Source organism: Erpetoichthys calabaricus, chromosome 8 (genome assembly GCF_900747795.2).
Source record: "Erpetoichthys calabaricus chromosome 8, fErpCal1.3, whole genome shotgun sequence".
In the NCBI taxonomy this organism is placed as follows: Eukaryota; Metazoa; Chordata; class Cladistia; order Polypteriformes; family Polypteridae; genus Erpetoichthys; species Erpetoichthys calabaricus.
The window spans coordinates 99296000-99315427 of NC_041401.2; the positions used below are offsets into that span (position 1 = coordinate 99296000).

The following is a 19428-nucleotide window of genomic DNA, read 5'->3' on the forward strand; positions in this document are numbered from 1 at the left end:
ATTTAAAGCCTAACATATAGTAAGCTTGCTAACTTTATAGTCATGCATGATGAATGTATTACAAAGTAGCTGCAAACTAATGTTTCTGTTTCTCTTAATTTTATACTTAAACAGCGTTCAAAGAAAATTTGGGCCTCTTTAATTAAGAATGCTACTCCAATATCCTAACCACATTGCTTTGGCCAAATTCAGGTAAAGTTAAGTGATGCAGACAAATCCGTGATAGGCTGCTGTATTGTGATGTTGTAGCCACCACCAATGAACAGATACTCCAATACACTGGATTAAAGACAACTTCTCTTTGCAGACTCTATTGTGATCAGGTTCTGTTTGAGACTGTGCTGAAAAGTCATGAGGGACTTGTGAATTCTGTTATTTCTATTCCTAGTTTTATAATCTGAATGACACCCTGTAAGGTAAGGGGATTCTAAGACTTGAAGTTGTGTAATATGACCCCAGCCTATTAGATCTAAGTACTAATTTACATGGAACTTGAAACATTTGAAGAACAGCAAGAAAGCTGAAAATGCAAAATAATTTATAGTTTTGCCTCATTAATTCCATCCCAAATCCATTACTGTGTAACCAGAAACACTGAAATAAAATCTAACTTGATTTTCCAGGGTCACAAGTGATCTCTTTTGTCCCCCTCTCCCCCACAGATGCCTATGTTGTCGTGTTTTTGAACATTTACATAGCAACTCCTGTGTCTTTTGTGGCCACGTTACATCCTTCTGTTTCTGCTTTCTTTGTTGCATCATGCTTGATCTGCTGATGGTTGTACTGGATCAAAATCACAAATATGTTAGGTGACAAGAAAGCTAGAATGCTGCTTCTTTTTATTTTTCTTTTTTAGCAGAGTCTGATTAGTTCCAATGTTGTCATCTAGTATCAGAAGCTTCAGGAATTTGTATCACTCCATGCCTGTTGAGTATTTGTTGCTTTTTGCGACTGTTGATGCAGTTTGTTACACAGATATCTCAGGCAGCAGGGGTGTGAAGTGCCTAATAGCCAGATGTATGCTAGAGTCACCTTGATTACTATAATAATTTTTATTTGGTAAAGGTTACTATAGTGAGTTACTTGACATAGACACAGACTGTGGGTGTTTGGTGATCCTTTATTTGATCCTTTCACTATTCTCAAAACTGTCAGTCTATGTTGTTCAAGCACTAGTAAATAACATTAGCAAAGAGTGGAAATTTGTCCACAGGATTGTTTGAATGAAGGGAGTACAAAACATCAATATGATGTCCTTAAAAATCAGATATCGGTCAACAGCACAGTTACTTTGGCAGGGAAAACTTAGGGGAAAAAAATTGAAACTGGTTTGCAGTAAAGTAGTATATTTATCCAGCATAATCTCAGGGGGGCTCTATTAACAAAGGTTTCAACTTAGAACAAAATCATTGAAATGTGTTCATTGCTTGTTTCTCACATACAGGTATGGATTGTCATAAGTGGCAAAGTGGAATAGAACAATAATTCAATCACATAAAGACATGCAAAACCATCCCCGATTACATTATTACGTAGCAGTTTCACTACCGAGGTATACATGGTACACATCATTTACTCAGTGGTACAGCACATTTTGGTAAAAGTCTGTTTGAATATAAAATGAATGCATTCTCTTAGTAAATTAACTGTGATCAGAAATGTTCATGCAATGTAAGTAATCATCTGGGGCCTCATGTATAACGGCGTGCGTAGAATTCACAATAAAACATGGCGTGCGGACAAAAGCGGAAATGTGCGTACGCACAAGAAATCCAGATGTATGAATCTGTGTGTTCGCCAATTTCCACGTTCTTCCGCTACATAAATCCTGGTCTGCGTGAAAAGTAACGCACGTGCACGCACCTGCTGCCACTCCCCAACTCCTCCCAGAATTACGCCTCTTTGAATATGCAAATCAGTATAAATAGCTCTTAAGCTCAGCATTCTGTGAAAAGAAAATTGGCAAAATCACGGGGAAAAATAGAAGAATTTCAGCGAATACCAAGTGGAGGCAAGGAAAAAATGTACTATTTGTTGGTTTAAACAGTAGTTTAAACAACAAAAGGAAGTTGATCGAGTGACATAGAGTGTTGGAGAAACTGTAAAGTTCAAGTTCACAAAGTCGCATAGTGCCCGAAATAAAAAAGAAGTTGTCAGATATCAAAGTCAGTGTGAAAAGGCGAGTCGTAGCCCACCGTCTGAGAGTCATATGGAAGCTTATTAGGGTACAGAGAAAAGAAAAAAAAATAGGGACACAGTGGGGGAAAAAAGCATGGAACTTTAATCTCGAAATTTCCACTTTAATCACGTAGTTTATTTTATCATTAAAGTAGAGCATCATAAACTTCATCTTAAAATCTTTAATTTGTTAGTTTCTCAAATACCATTGTAACTAAAGTAGCATGTTAAATGCTTTGTTTTGTATTTGTTCTTCTATGTGCTTTATGTGTGTGAACCACTATGTGATTCTTAAACGGGCTTTCTCTTCCTCCGACAGGACACAGAATCCATTACATTTGTGATATTAGAGCTTTCAGAATAATTTACTGAGATGTATACTTGTTATCATTTTCATGATGATAGGAATTAAAGCATGTTATTAAACATGGGAACATGGTGGCGCAGTGATAGTGATGAGCTGGCGCCCTGTCCACAGATTGTTCCTGCCTCCTGCAAGATGCTTGCTGCGTCGTGCGCGACCTTTGATGAAATAATTTACTGCAGCAGTACTGTCTCTTTCAAACGTACTAAGCCCCAATTCCTGTCCTTCCTTTTCTTTCTCCAAATACCCAATCGCCACACAATCAGCTCTGTAATAAACGTTAAGCCATCTGTGAGCTTAGAACGCTGATTCTTCAAAACTTTTAAGGAACATTGAAATATCTTCATAGTACATGTTTAATTAATCTATCCATCTATTCATCTAGGGTCACGCCAGTCCCAGCAAGCATACAGCACGAGGCAGGAACAATCCCTATGCTGCGACACCGTGTCCTCAAATGTTTAATTATTAACAATATAGATTATTTAAATGATGTTAACATTTTATCTGTATAATGTAATAAACATATTTTGCTGCATTTCATCTTAAAAATGATGTTGTCATCATATGTAAATACGCGCTTTATAAAGTGGCTCAGGTTGTGCAACATTATAACTGTATTGCAAGTTTACAGTGAGGTAACTGTACTCATAAGTACAAAGCGTTCTACAAGGAGCACTTGATGGACTGATTGAGTGCATTTATAGTTCTTGGGATGAAACTGTTTCTGAACCGCGATGTCCAAAAGGCTCTGAAGCGTTTGTCGTATGAGAGCAGTTCAATCGAATGTGCGCATGGCTGAGGCAGCGTGTGCTTAATGCTGTATACCGATAATTCTCTTTCCGATCAGCTGCTGTACAGCTGTGATTCCACACTCAGATACAGTGGGATAAATACTTGAGAGTAACAACACTAAAGCAGCTATGGTATTTGGAATAGTTTAGCCATTCCATGAACCATTATATTGTTACAGGTTAATTACAATCAGATGCCTTAAACTAATAAACAATATGCAGTTAATTTCAGTGTATTTGATAAAGCCGCATCAAGGATGAGGATCTAAAAAAGAAAGGGAAACCACACTGGAACAAAAGCACTGCATTGACGCTGAGTGCCACCAGTTTGCAAAACCGAGCAGAGAACATGCGTATGGCAAGGATTGAGCTACCGTGAAAATGTAAAAAAATAAATAAATTAGCTAAACTTTTATTAATTCCAATGGGTAATTTAGAAATGTTAAAGTGGTCAGGATCAAATGCAAGTACAGTAACTCTTGAATCAGTAATGGACAGTCATTGGTTGTAGTTAACTTTGCTTGAATCTGCTGTGTGTTTCAGTACAGGTGTTGTTGCACTAGGACTTTGAAAACGGCTGCCAGGAACAGTGCGCTCTGTGATTATCACTCAGATCCAAAAGGGGAACATACTATACATCCATTTTGGCATTCAGTTAGGATTAAAATAATAATACTAAATCGTAGGTTTAAAAACTATATTAAGCAAGTTGGAGAATGCAAATTTTCAGCTGGCACGAAGTATTTGTCCATTATAAATTATTTGCACTTTGAAATGCAAATCTAAATGTGTGTACATTAAAAGCGGCTCACTAAAAATGCAAAAGAGTATTATGACTGCTTTCAGCCCTTCTGAATTTCCACAGTTTCACCCTACCAGTATCAATGTATGGTGAGCTTTTTCCTTCTTTCAGACATATTTTGGGACAAAACTATTTAATGACTCAAGTAATGATATAGCAAAGGACTGGCTGGCAGAGTATACTACATAAGCCTCCTTTCATATGGGTTATACAGAGTCCTGGATTTTCTGCAAGGAAAAATGCCAACATATTGTAACACAACAAATTCTGTAATGTTGGTTAGGGACAATTTATATGAATACTTCATCCAAAAATATCTTACTCTTTCCAGGTATTTTTTAACTCTTTCCAGATAGCATGCTTACCATAGAAAAAGATATGTGGCTATATAGCTATGGTTCTGAATGTGATGGAAATACATACCAAAGTAGTACAGTTAGCCATATCACAATTTGTTATTTAATTTTTCATTTTGAAAATATTGTAACCAAAAATAAGAAGTGAAGCAAAATTACACCTTTTATTGGCTAACTGAACAGATTACAATATGCAGGCTTTGAGGTGGCCCAGGCCCCTTCTTCAGGCAAGTTGTTGTCCACAGTAACTAGTAAAAATAAAATTTATATTGCAAGTGGATAGCCAATAGTGCATCATCCATTTGTTTAATTCTTTATTCTCTTGTCTAAGCTTTCTTTAATACAAACTCCAATTGTATTTTTTTATGCTCATTTCTGCCAGCACACTGTAACCCTGAATTGCATTAATCAGGTACAAGGAATGGCTAGAATGTAACATACGTCTTATATTGTGTTTGTTTGGACTTCCTTTGAGGTTCCATCCATTTCAGTCTCCGTGCCATAGTGATATTTCATGCAAGTATTTATAATTGGAGTTATCTTTAAATTATCTTTACAAGGGGTTAAAGTGGACAGTTATTTTTTTTGCACCATCATCTATGCCTTTCTATTTTACATAAAACTTGATTGTTGGAAAAAAAAATGATGCAGTGTATGAAATGCACATAAGATGATAAGAAAAAGTGTTCTAACCCTTTGATATTATTGTGTATATTCTATACAAGTCTACACTTTGAAAACACTAAGCACAGTCAAAATTGTTACACTACTTTTTGAAAACAATAATTTTTCACTTTTATCAATTTTGCTTGTTTTCTATGTTTTTAGACACTGATAATGTGGGCCTCATGCTGTAACTGGCTATGTCTGGACACCCAATCTGAAGATGAGAGGAATGGAAACAGCCAGCGTGAGGCATACACTAACTCTGGCTACAATGCATATCCTTCATCCCCTGCCCCGGAACCCACCTGTAAAACCTGTGGAAGGAGGTTTGATCCTTTCTTTAAGAAGGTAAAAACGCTGTGCTTGAGTGTCTTAAGGGCTTGCTGTACTGATATTATGAATTTCTGAAATTTAGGAAGGTTAATGGAACCGTAGAACATTAGTTAAACTTTTAAAATGCCTTCTGCCAGGGTGAGCTAATTGCTGGAGTCTGTGCTTCCTTTATAGAGGTTAGTGCTGCAGCCTTGATACCCAAATATCAACCCAACCTCTTTAAAAGGCCATTTTGGGACGATGGTGTAATCTTAGATAGTAGGGGGTCCAAGGCAGCAGCATATGCAGAGAGCATTTAGAACATGTAAAACACAAATGTTTGAAAGCCAATGAGCTTTGGGTAATTTAAATGAACATGTAAAGCAGTGGAATGGTCAATAGGTGCTCTCTTGTTTAGTCGTTGAACCACAACCTATTGGTCGATATTCAGTTTTTTGAGCTCCAACTTTCTGATGATGAGTGGAGCTGATATGGTTCAGTGTGGATTATTGGTGGTTGCTCACTGGTGTACTCTTAATTTAAAAATCTACACCTAGGGGTCTGGTTTCTTATTGCTTCTTTAATTGGCATTTTTATATTTTTCCAAGGTATTTAAATATTATTTTGGTGACAATGTTTAAGTCTTAAGATTTTGCAGACAAATATAATTTGTCTTAAACCATAAATTATATTGTTATCATTTACATATGTTTCAATAATTACATTGTCATTTATGTCTAAATCATGTTGCTGCATTTTTTTTCCCGTAAATGCATTAATAAATTATGTTAAGTTTTGTCATTCAGCTTGTGCATTGTTGTCATTGTGGTGCCTTCTAAACATAACGTCTGCAGCTTTATTGCCCAGTGTTATGGTAGCTGTTCCTTGGCAGGCGTGTGTGGAAAACGAGTTTCTGTTCTTGTGATGATGCACACTGGGAAATACTATGGTCCTTTAACTAACTGTTACAGTTTGAATGTACACTCTTGTCTGTCCTGTTTGACTTATACTGCTTGCTAATATTATTGTTGGGGAGGGTGAGAGTTTCACCGGGTTTCATAACAGCATCCATCTGCTTTGCCAAGTAGATGAAGGTAAAGTGCCATGACCCTTTCTGATTTTGCTTGGGTATTCATATCAGGTGAAACAGACAATGATTTTTCTTTATTTCTGGAAGCTTTTATTTCAAAACTGTTTTTATTAGACTCCTGAGTTAATATTGACTATTTTGGAAAACATTTTGTGGATGCTTCATACTTTGCATTCTGTTTTTTGGGACTGTGCTGACAGTATTGGATTGTACAATGAATCAATTGATTGTTCAGTTAATCATTTTTTGTGTATTTTTCCATTTTAATATGTCACCTAAAAGACAGGTGTTCGCAGCCAGATGTTCTTTAGTAAACAAGTATAGGAATTATCTGTGGCTGGGTTGTCAGTTTTGCAGGTTTTATTAAACAGATAAATCCAATTTGGCCTTGTGTAAGCATGAGAGTGGCATGAGTGGCCCTAACAATGATCTGGCACCCTGCATATGGTTCAATCTCTTATACTCCTACTATGCAGTTTTAAGCCTTTGAATATTAAAGTTAAAACTCTACTAAAATGTGACAGTGATAACAATTTTATTGCGCTACAGTAGTGAGAAATCTATTTTCATTCCCTGAATTTCCTTAAGTACCATCTAATCACTTATTCCTGCATCAGGGTCTGCTTTTTCATGGCTGTTAATAAGACACAGGCACAGACTTTTGAGAATAGCAGGCGTTGCCTTACAGTAGAGCAGCCTCCCCCCTGGGCAGCATTACGTGCCACACTCACACATGTGGTAAGCAGACGGAAATTGTTAATTTGGGTTAATAACATGAATAACAAATGGTTTAAAACATTTACGAGAAATCAGTGCACTAATGTCCATTCCCTGATGTGCAACTTTTGTTTAAGTTGAATATCTGAATGACGCATTGAAGCCTGAGGGAGGAAGTAAAATATTGACTTCCATAAACAACATATTTCAAAACCTCAAAACTGCTGCCATTTTTATAATGATTCTTAATTATTTGTAATTCAGCTTCTATGTAAAATTTATAACTCACTATTTTCTTTGCAGTTGAATACTTAGTACCACACATTATAGACGCAAGCTCATTATTTTTGTCATGTTTATTAGTACCTTTGGAAAGTTTTTTTTTATTGCAAATTATTTTTTAGATATCCTAAATGAGTCTGTAGGCTGTCATAGTTTTCTTGAGATTAAGTAATTTGGATGCAGGTCATTTACATTTACATGTACATCTTTGGCTGATGCCTTTATTCAAAACGACTTATAACATTTATGATACAATTGGTTACATTTCATTTTTTGTTTTTCCTATTGGAGCACAGGCAGGTCAAATGACTTGCTCACAGTCACACAATGTCAGGAGTGGGATTTGAACCCACAACCTCAGGATTTGAAGTCCAAAGCCTTAGCACTACACCACACACAAAATTTTCCCTGCAAAAAATTAATACAGTTCAGTCTTTTGAGTTACCACCGATCATCAACTAAAGCTGGAAAAGCTAGATAGTGCAATGTGTATTTTTTTATTTCATCATCATAGAAAATCCCTCTATCCGTGTTGTAGCCTGCTGATCAGGGGTTCTTTCGGGGTTGAAGGACGCTAGTGCCTATCCTGGCCACACTAGGCACATGACAGGAGCCAGTGTTGAGGTATGCCCTGTGATGGACTGGCACTTATAGTGAGTCACAGATTAGTCTTAATAGGCCTGCCTTTGGGATGTGGGAGGGGAAAAACAAACAAACAAACAAAAAACAGATAAGCTCCACATAAGCAATATGACCAAGCCAAGAATCGAATCTTCGAACCTGAAGCTATGAGGTAGTAGAGCTTACCACCATGCCACCTTTATTATAGAAAAAACAGCACTTAATCTTGCTGACTGTCAGTGGCTAACAGCACCCATATGTTGATTGGACAAACCAGTTTTACATAGACCATGAATGTTTGACTAAAGAATGTTGGCGAAGCAGTCACACCAGCTCTACACAGCCAATAATCATTTGAATAATGACATAATTGAACCCCAAGGCCATGTTTCAAAAAACATCACCCTGTTCACCATACAGAGTTTTGTTAGTCATCTTTAATAAGTTTTATACTTAATGCTGTGTAAATAATAATAATAATTCTTTACATTTATATAGTGCTTTTCTCGCTACTGAAAGGGCTCAAATAGTTAATTCTTTCAGTCTCTTAATTTATAGAGACCGAGAACCTAATGATTAATCTTTTTATATATATATATATATATATATATATATATATATATATATATATATATATATATATATATATATATAAACTGTATACTGTGTGTATATATATATATATATATATATATACAGTAATCCCTCCTCCATCGCGGGGGTTGCGTTCCAGAGCCACCCGCGAAATAAGAAAATCCGCGAAGTAGAAACCATATGTTTATATGGTTATTTTTATATTGTCATGCTTGGGTCACAGATTTGCGCAGAAACACAGGAGGTTGTAGAGAGACAGGAACGTTATTCAAACACCGCAAACAAACATTTGTCTCTTTTTCAAAAGTTTAAACTGTGCTCCATGACAAGACAGAGATGACAGTTCCGTCTCACAATTAAAAGAATTCAAACATATTTTCTTCTTCAAAGGAGTGCGCGTCAGGAGCAGAGTCTGTCAGAAAGACAGAGGAAAGCAAACAAATCAATAGGGCTGTTTGGCTTTTAACTATGCGAAGCACCGCGTCACAAAGCTGTTGAAGGCGGCAGCTCACACCCCCTCCGTCAGGAGCAGACAAAGAGAGAGAGATAGAGAGACAGAGAAAAACAAACAAGCAAAAATCAATACGTGCCCTTCGAGCTTTTAAGTATGTGAAGCACCGTGCAGCATGTCGTTTCAGGAAGCAGCTGCACAAAAGATAGCAACGTGAAGATAATCTTTCAGCATTTTTAGACGAGCATCCTTATTGTCTAGGTGTGCGAACAGCCCCCCTGCTCAATCCCCCTACGTCAGGATCAGAGAAAGTCAGCGCAAGAGAGACAGAAAAGTAAGCCGGGTAGCTTCCCAGCCATCTGCCAATAGTGTCCCTTGTATGAAATCAACTGGGCAAACCAACTGAGGAAGCATGTACCAGAAATTAAAAGACCCATTGTCCGCAGAAATCCGCTAACCAGCAAAAAATCCGCGATATATATTTAAATATGCTTACATATAAAATCCGCGATGGAGTGAAGCCGCGAAAGGCGAAGCGCGATATAGCGAGGGATTACTGTATATAAAGTTTTCTAACACCTGTAATGGGTCTAAAACTGTACAAAGTTATCCTTCAGGTTTTCCTCAGCAACTGCCCATGCCAGAGGACCTACAAAAGCCCTTTGACATAATTTTTAAGCTTACAAATTCTGCTGGACATACTGTTAATCTGGTTCATATAGATAATTTTTAAGGCAGGTCATTTCATGCCTCTGAAAAAAAAACAAAAAAACTTTCTTCTGCTAAAGGGCCATGTTACATATCACAACTTTTCCAGAGGTTTTCTGTAGTCTTCGTAATCTTGGTGAATGTGAATCAGAGGCAGTCATGGTGCCCACCAGTCATGTACAGTGTGACTCTCTCTCTCTTTCTAACTAGTGTGTGGGATTACTGTATATATATATATATATATATAAATATACACACAGTCATGGCCGAAATTATCGGCACCCCTGGAATTTTCCTTGAAAATGCACCATTTCTCCCAGAAAATTGTTGCAATTACAAATGTTTTGGTATATACATGTTTATTTCCTTTATGTGCATTGGAACAACACAAAAAAACAGAAAAAAAAGCCAAATCTAACATCATTTCACACAAAACTCAAAAACCGGGCTGGACAAAATTATTGGCACCCTCAACTTAATATTTGGTTGCATGCCCTTTGGAAAAAATAACTGAAATCAAGCACTTCCTATAACCATCAACAAGCTTGTTACACCTGTCAACTGGAATTTACGACCACTCTTCTTTTGAAAACTGCTCAAGGTTTCTCAGATTTGAAGGGCGCCTTCTCCCAACAGCAATTTTGAGATCTCTCCATAAGTGTTCAGTCGGATTTAGATCCGGACTCATTGCTGACCACTTCAGAACTCTCCAGCGCTTTGTCTTCAACCATTTCTGAGTGCTTTTAGAGGTATGTTTGGGGTCATTGTCCTGCTGGAACACCCATGACCTCTGACGCAGACCCAGCTTTCTGACACTGGGCCCTACATTGCGCCCCAATATCTTTTGGTAGTCTTCAGATTTCATGATGCCTTGCACACAGTCAAGGCATCCAGTGCCAGAAGCAGCAAAACATCCCCAAAACATCTTAGAACCTCCACCATGTTTGACTGTAGGTACTGTGTTCTTTTCTTCGTAGGCCTCATTCCGTTTTCTGTAAACAGTAGAATGATGAGCTTTACCAAAAAATCTGTCCACAAGACATTTGCCCAGAAGGATTTTTATATAATATAAAATTCTTTTCGCGTTTGAAACGGAAATTACGTATGAAACGGAAATTACGTATGACCACGTAATATGCAAATTACATATGACCACAAAACATATTATAATACAGGAACTAATCACTTCATTTGTGGACGCCATTTTTATATCTTTACGAATTGTTATTATTTGTGTGAGAGTTATTTTACTGATATTAAAAAGAAGTAAACACAAACATGCCGAGAAGTTTTATTTATTCGTCCACGTGACTGTTGTGGAAACTACCACATTGTAACTTTTTTTTAGTTGGCAGTACTTGATAGTAGAAGAGATGAGGAAAACAGGTTTGCATCTTTCTACTTTTTAACTGCGCTGAGCTGTAATCAATGTGAAGACGAGACCGCCTTCAGCAGCGAGGGGTGGTTAGAACAAAGTGGACGCTGGAAATCGCGGAATGTCGGGCTTCTCCGCCGGGTCGAGAGCTTCGCAGTTTCGGGCAGCGTCCTCTCTTCTCGCACTGTTTGTCACAATTCAAGTGCCCCGTCGGCTCCTGGGAGAGTGGAAATCTTTGCGAATAAGTTTAATTGGCGCCATCAAAGCAGGACTCTGTTTGTAAATTGCCCGCACGACTACTTACTGTCCCTTAAGGTGAGTTTGGGTCACTAAAACTCCGCAGCATTCAAGGTTGCTTTTGTGATCAATTATTTTAAGAAGATGGAGTGTTTACATCTAAGAAGATGTACAGACCTCTTCATGTAAAGTGTTGGACTTAGGAATTGTTTGGAACTTCTGCCCGTTAAGCACGGAAGGGCAGCATCAACATTTATCAGAATAATTTTTCTCTTAAATCACAGGCACATAGTGCAAGGTTGTCAGACAGAAATTTGGACGATCACATAGAAAATGTAATTTCTATACCACAGCAGTCGTGTAGCGCCTTTCAAAAGGGATCTACTACCTAGAGATGATCCAAATACATTTTAGCTGCTGTTAGTACTACTTACCTGTTGTGTTATACCACCTTTAAAATGTAGTTTACCCGAAACCACTCCAGTAGTGCCCAATGTATCTTTACTTCTTAAAATGTTAATGTTTTACTGTTTAATAACAGTAAAATAAAAAAAATATTTTTTTCCCTTGCACTCAGTGAGCAAAGCCACTGGGTAATCAACTAGTATATAATAAAGCGAGGTTGAATACTTGGTTATAAGGAGATCAGCACAAGACTTAAGTTGTGTTTCAAATAGATGGAAACACCACATATCACTATTATATTTCTAAAATAATTTGTAGAACTAGGGGACTTTGCTCACCAATCCCCCTAACCTGTGATATGCGCCAGCCACTTTGCGTCTCTGCTGCTCGCGTATGAGGATTTCACTTTCACCAAACAACAAATCTTTTAATTTTTGCAGATACGTCTCTTCATTGGGAAGAAACACTACTTTTCCCTGATGGCAACACAAATTAGACGATCTACAAGTCTCCGACTTAAATTTTAAATCCGAACAATATCTACATACTTCTGTAAGATCACCCATGTCCATATATTTGATTTCTTTTCGCTGTTCTGTTATTTCACCAAGGAATAATTTCCATTTTTTTGCGCTAATGCGATCTTTACTATCATGTTTTTTTTTTTGAGACTTTCATTATCTCTAACCTGCCCTGCATGTGTATCGTGCCAACGTTTTTGAACCTCTTTACGACGTTCTGCTTTGTCTTGTTCTCTTTGCCTGTAATTTCTGACTCTGGACATGGTTAAATCTCTTGACACCAAGTTTCATCTTGCGGGACATGAAATTATCTTTCTGAAAAAGTCTTGTCTTGTCCCAGGATTTATTTTATATAATAGAGAGATATACGAATTATCCATGATGCAAATTTTATGTCAGAAAAGCTGCCTTTAAAAAAAGCAAAAATTATAAAATATTTAAATTGGTAAAAGGGAGAAATGTTAGCATGCTTTCAAATTTTTTTTATCTTCTTCTTTTGGCTACTCCCGTTAGGGGTTGCCACAGCGGATCATCTTCTTCCATATCTTTCTGTCCTCTTCATCTTGTTCTGTTACACCCATCACCTGCATGTCCTCTCTCACCACATCCATAAACCTTCTCTTAGGCCTTACTCTTTTCCTCTTCCCTGGCAGCTCTATCCTTAGCATCCTTCTCCCAATATACCCAGCATCTCTCCTCTGCACATGTCCAAACCAATGCAATCTCGCCTCTCTGACTTTGTCTCCCAACTGTCCAATTTGAGCTGACCCTCTCATGTACTCATTTCTAATCCTATCCATCCTCGTCACACCCAGTGCAAATCTTAGCATCTTTAACTCTGCTACCTCCAGCTCTGGCTCCTCCTTTCTGGTCAGTGCCACCGTCACCAACCCATATAACATAGTTGGTCTCACTACCATCCTGTAGACCTTCCCTTTCACTCTTGGTGATACCCGTCTGTCACAAATCACTCCTGACACTCTTCTCCACCCATTCCACCCTGCCTGCACTCTCTTTTTCGCCTCTCTTCCACAGTCCCCATTACTCTGTACTGTTGATCCCAAGTATTTAAACTCATCTACCTTTGCCAACTCTAGGTTTAGGTTTAGGTTTATTTGTCATATGTAGGTTAACACAGGGTCAACATACAATGAAATGTGTATGATGAGAAAAACAAGTCACTCAGCCTAGATCCAATACAGCTAAAAAATAATTTAAAAAATTACAAATTAAAAGTAGACAAGCCATATAAAATAAAATATGTACATTTTAAAAGAAGTTATAGAGCAATATGAGTTGAATGAGCAGCAAGTACAAATGACAGTTATTGCACAGATAATGTTTTATGAGTACAGATGCATATTCCATAAAGTGCAGATGCATGTTCCAGTCAGTATTCAGAGTGTGTGCAGGTACAGTTTGTGTGTGAGTAGTGCAATGTAGATGTAATGTAAGTGTATGTAAATGTTCAGGTGTTGCTGTTGAGGAGTCAAATGGCCTGGTGGTAAAAACTGTTCTTAAGTCTTGTAGTCCGAGCAGCCAGACTCCTGTATCATCTGCCAGACGGTAACAAGGAGAACAGCTGGTGTGATGGATGGCAGTGCTCCTTTATGATGCTGCTTGTCTTACGCAAGCACCAATGGAGGTAAATTTCTTCAATGGCAGCGAGACTCTTGCCCGTGATGTTCTCTGCTGCCTTCACCACTCTCTGTAGTGATTTCCGGCTGCTGGCAGAGCAGCTTCCATACCAGACGGTAATGCAGCCCGTCAGCAGACTCTCGACCACACTCCTGTAAAAGTTTGAGGTGATGTTGGCATTCATGCCAAACTTCTTCAGCCTCCTCAGGAAGTAGAGCCGCTGGCGAGCTTTCTTAACCACAGTGTCTATGTGAAGGGTCCACGAGAGATCCTCGGCGATGTTTACTCCGAGGAACATGAAGCTGTTAACCCTTTCAACTTCTATGCTGCTGATGTAGATGGCCTGGTGTTCCCCGCCTTGCTGTTTTCAATAGTCCACGATCATCTCCTTGGTTTTGCTGACGTTAAGAGACAAGTTTTTATCCAGGCACCAATTACTCAATGCCAGCACCTCCTCTCTGTAGGCTGTCTCATCATTGTCAGTGATAAGGCCTATGATGGTTGTGTCGTCTGTAAACTTGATGATGGTGTTTGTGCCATGTTTTGCAACACAGTCGTGGGTGAACAAGGAATACAAGAGGGGGCTAAACACACAGCCCTGCGGTGCTCCTGTGTTTAAAATGAGTGATGAGGACGTGTGTTTGCTGATTCTCACCACCTGGGGCCTGTTTGTGAGGAAAGAGAAAATCTATCTGCAGATGGTCGTCCCCAACCCAAGGTCGTCAAGCTTCAAGACAAGTTTTGAGGGGATGATGGTGTTGAATGTCGAGCTGTAATCTATGAACAGCATTCTTACATATGTATTTCCTCTTTCCGGGTGGGTGAGGGCAGTGTTTATTGTTAGCACAATGGCATCCTCTGTAGATCTTTTTGCTCTGTAAGCAAATTGGAGAGGATCCAGCATATTGGGGAGGGAGGAGCAGATGTAACCTTTGACCAGTTGCTCGAAGCACTTCATAATGACAGATGTCAGTGCAACCGGGCGATAGTCATTCAGACAGGAGACCACCAGTTTCTTTGGGACAAGAATGATGGTGGATGCCTTGAAGGAAGTGGGGACCACTGACTGCCTCTGGGAGAGATTGAAGATGTTGGTGAACACACCTGCTAGCTGGTCAGCACACGCCCTGAGGGCATGGCCTGGGATGCCATCTGGTCCTGGAGCTTTGCGAGGATTGACCTTTTTGAAGGACCTTCTCACATCAGATGTTTCAAGGATCAGAGTGACAGACTCACTGCCCCGTTGAGGATATAGCACCTGTTCTTTGTTGGCTGCATCAAAACGAGCATAGAAAGTGTTGAGCTCGTCTGCAAGACATGCAGTGGGCTGAACACTGACTGTGTTTTTCTTTTTATAGTCAGTGATGCAGTACAGTCCATTCCACAGGCACTTGAGCTGTGGTAGCTTGACTCCACTTTGTCCCTGTATTCCCATTTGGCCTTCTTGATGGACCGCCGGAGGTTGTATCTGGCTGCTTTGTATGCATCAGAGTCCCCTGAGCCAAAGGCAGAGGTCCGTGCCTTGAGCATAGCCCGAATCTCCCCATTTACCCAGGGTTTCTGGTTAGGATATATGCAAATGGAGGTTTTAGTGACAACATCGTCAATGCGCACTTGCTGACATATCCTGTGACAGAGTCTGTGAATTCATTGATGTTGCCATCAGCTGCATCCTCAAACATCTGCCAATCAGTTTTTTCAGAGCAGTCCTGTAAGACCCTCTCAGCTTCACTGTCCCATTTGTAGATGTCCCTGTAAACCGGTTTTTCCTGTTTAAGTCTTTGTTTATATGCGGGCAGCAGCAATATAGAGCAATGGTCTGCTTGTCCAAAAGCTGGTCGAGGGAGGGGTTTGTAGGAGTCCTTGAATAAGGTGTAACAATGATCCAGTGTTTGATCACCTCTTGTTGGGGGAGAGATGTGCTGATAGTATTTAGGGAGAACTTTCTTCATGTTTGCTCTGTTAAAGTCTCCCAACACAATAAATGCTGCTTTTGAGTTGGCATTCTCTAGTCCACTGATAACATCATACATTTCATCCACAGCTGAAGCTTTATCAGCTTGTGGGGGGATGTAAACAACTGAAAGGAGAACTGAACTGAACTCCCTCAGGAGGTAAAAGGGTCTAACTTTAATGGTCAGCAGCTCGAGAACTGGTGAGCAGTGCGTTTTTAAGACACACACATCCATAGCCCATGAAGAGTTAACCATAAAACACACACCCCCTCCCCTCAACTTGCCTTAGTCCTTCGTTCTGTCTCCCCGATAAACTGTGAACCCATCTGGTGTGACTGCGCAGTCGGGTATGCTGGGCTCCAACCACATCTCTGTGAACGCCAAAACGCAGCAGTTCGTGATATCTTTTTGGTGCTTTATCCATGCTCGCAGCTCATCTAATTTGTTGTCCAGAGACTGAACGTTAGCGAGCAGGATGCTAGGCAGAAGAGGCTTGTTGTTTCTCTGTCGGGTTCGGCACAGAACTCCGGCGCGTTTCCCCCTCTTTGTTTTCCTTCGGCGTTGCGCGAGTAAGCAAAAGACTCCAGGCAGTACAGTGTCCGCGATATCAAAAACTTTTGTAAAATCCTAACTGGCTGATAAACGTAATTCCAATAGTGTTTGCCGGTCATACTGAAAGTGTGATAAAGTAGTACGCACAAAGAGAGTGAGTAGTAAGAAAATAAATAATAACTTTTTGCTGAGATAACTCAGAGCTCTCGTCGGTGCAGCCATCTTACGGTGCAGCCAGACAGCCAACCCCTGCATCCTCACCATTCCACTGACCTCCCTCTCATTTACACACATGTATTATGTCTTGTTCCTACTGACCTTCATTTCTCTCCTCAACCTGCTCCCTACTATCGCTACAGATCACAATGTCATCAGCAAACATCATACTCCATCTTATCTGTCAACCTGTGCATCACCATTGCAAATAGGAAAGGGCTCAGAGCTGATCCCCGATGTAATCCCACCTCCAACTTGAATGCATCTGTCACTCCTACCGCAGACCTCACCACTTCTCTGCCACTTCTCTGCCACTCCCGATTTCCTCATACAATACAACAGCTCCTCTCGAGGCACTCTGTCAAATGCTTTCTCCAGGTCCACAAAGACGCAATGCAACTCCTTCTGGCCTTCCCTAAACTTCTCCATCAATATCCTCAGAGCAAACATTGCATCTGTGGTGCTCTTTCTTGGCATTAAACCATACTGCTGCTCACTAACCATCACCTCACTTCTTAACCTAGCTTCCACTACTTTTTCCCATAACTTCATGCTGTGGCTTATCAATTGTATCCCCCTGTAGGTACTGCAGTGCTGCACATCCCCCTTATTCTTAAATATCGGCACCAGTACACTTCTTCTCCACTCCTCAGGCATCCTCTTACTTTCCAAGATTCCATTAAACTATCTGGTTAAAAACTCCATTGCCATCTCTCCTAAACACCTCCATGCTTTCATAGGTATGTCATCTGGACCAACGGCCTTTCCATTTTTCATCCTCTTCATAGCTGTCCTTACTTCCTCCTTGCTAATCCATTGCACTTCCTGATTCACTATCTCCACATCATCCAACCTCTTCTCTCTCTCTTGTTCTCTTCATTCATCAGCCTCTCAAAGTACTCTTTCCATCTGCTCAGCACACTCTCCTCGCTTGTGAGTACGTTTCCATCTTTATCCTTTATCACATCCTTTCAAATAAAAAGAAAAAATCTCCAATTTCCAGGGTGGAGATGCATCACTCTAACCTGTGTTGTTATGGCGCCCGTACCACTATACTCCTATAGCTTGTTGCTGTTCTTCCCATACAAATGCAACGGTGATGCATATTACATTTGTGAAGAATTCACAGTGGTGAGAATGCATTATGAATTGCATCTTTGCAGTTAGTGCAGGTGCCCTCACAACTACAAGATACTGTGTTCAAAGAGTGCCCCTTTCACCATCTGATAGATAGATACTTTATTAATCCCAAGGGGAAATTCACATACTCCAGCAACTGATACAAAAAACAATATTAAATTAAAGATTGATAACAATGCAGGTATACAATATACAATAACAGACAATAACTTTTTATAATGTTAACGTTTACCCCCCCGGGTGGAATTGAAGAGTCGCATAGTTTGGGGGAGGAACGATCTTCTCAGTCTGTCAGTGGAGCAGGACAGTGACCGCAGTCTGTCGCTGAAGCTGCTCTTCTGTCTGGAGATGACACTGTTTAGTGGATGCAGTGGATTCTCTATAATTGATAGGAGCCTGCTGAGCGCCCGTCGCTCTGCCACAGATGTCAAGCTGTCCAGCTCCATGCCAACAATAGAGCCTGCCTTCCTCACCAGTTTGTCCAGGCGTCAGGCGTCCTTCTTCTTAATGCTGCCTCCCCAGCACACCACCGCGTAGAAGAGGGCGTGCTCCACAACCATCTGATAGAACATCTGCAGCATCTTACTGCAGATGTTGAAGGACGCCAGCCTTCTAAGGAAGTATAACCGGCTCTGTCCTTTCTTACACAGAGCATCAGTATTGGCAGTCCAGTCTAATTTATCATCCAGCTGCACTCCCAGATATTTATAGGTCTGCACCATCTGCACACAGTCACCTCTGATGATCACTGGGTCCATGAGGGGTCTGGGCCTCCTAAAATCCACCACCAGCTCCTTGGTTTTGCTGGTGTTCAGGTGTAGGTGGTTTGAGTCGCACCATTTAACAAAGTCCTTGATTAGGTCCCTATACTCCTCCTCCTGCCCACTCCTGATGCAGCCCACGATAGCAGTGTCATCAGCAAACTTTTGCATGTGGCAGGACTCCGAGTTGTATTGGAAGTCCGATGTATATAGACTGAACAGGACCGGAGAAAGTACAGTCCCCTGTGGCGCTCCTGTGTTGCTGACCACAATGTCAGACGTGCAGTTCCCAAGACGCACATACTGAGGTCTGTCTTTAAGATAGTCCACGATCCATGCCACTAGGTATGAATCTAATCTTATCTCTGTCAGCTTGTCCCTAAGGAGCAGAGGTTGGATTGTGTTGAAGGCTCTAGAAAAGTCTAGAAACATAATTCTTACAGCACCACTGCCTCTGTCCATGTGGGAGAGGGATTGGTGTAGCATATAGATGATGGCATCCTCCACTCCCACCTTCTCCTGATATGCAAACTGCAGAGGGTCAAGGGTGTGTTGAACCTGTGGCCTCAGGTGGTGAAGCAGCAGCCTCTCCATGGTCTTAATCACATGTGATGTCAGAGCAACAGGCCGGAAGTCATTGAGCTCACTAGGGCGTGATACCTTTGGGACTGGGGTGATGCAAGATGTTTTCCA

General features: G+C 40.2%; 1 protein-coding gene across 4 annotated transcripts in view; it reads left to right on the forward strand.

The window, feature by feature from the left end:
* zgc:171740 (uncharacterized protein LOC795694 homolog) overlaps positions 1-19428 on the forward strand; it is a 317785-nt gene that overhangs the window by 43778 nt on the left and 254579 nt on the right. For all 4 annotated transcript variants that reach the window (XM_028807153.2, XM_051930794.1, XM_051930793.1 and 1 more), the window contains exon 2: positions 5323-5508. In XM_028807153.2, coding sequence (XP_028662986.1) covers positions 5332-5508 — 177 coding nt within the window. In that variant the 5' untranslated portion in view covers positions 5323-5331. The remainder of the gene's footprint in view (positions 1-5322; positions 5509-19428) is intronic.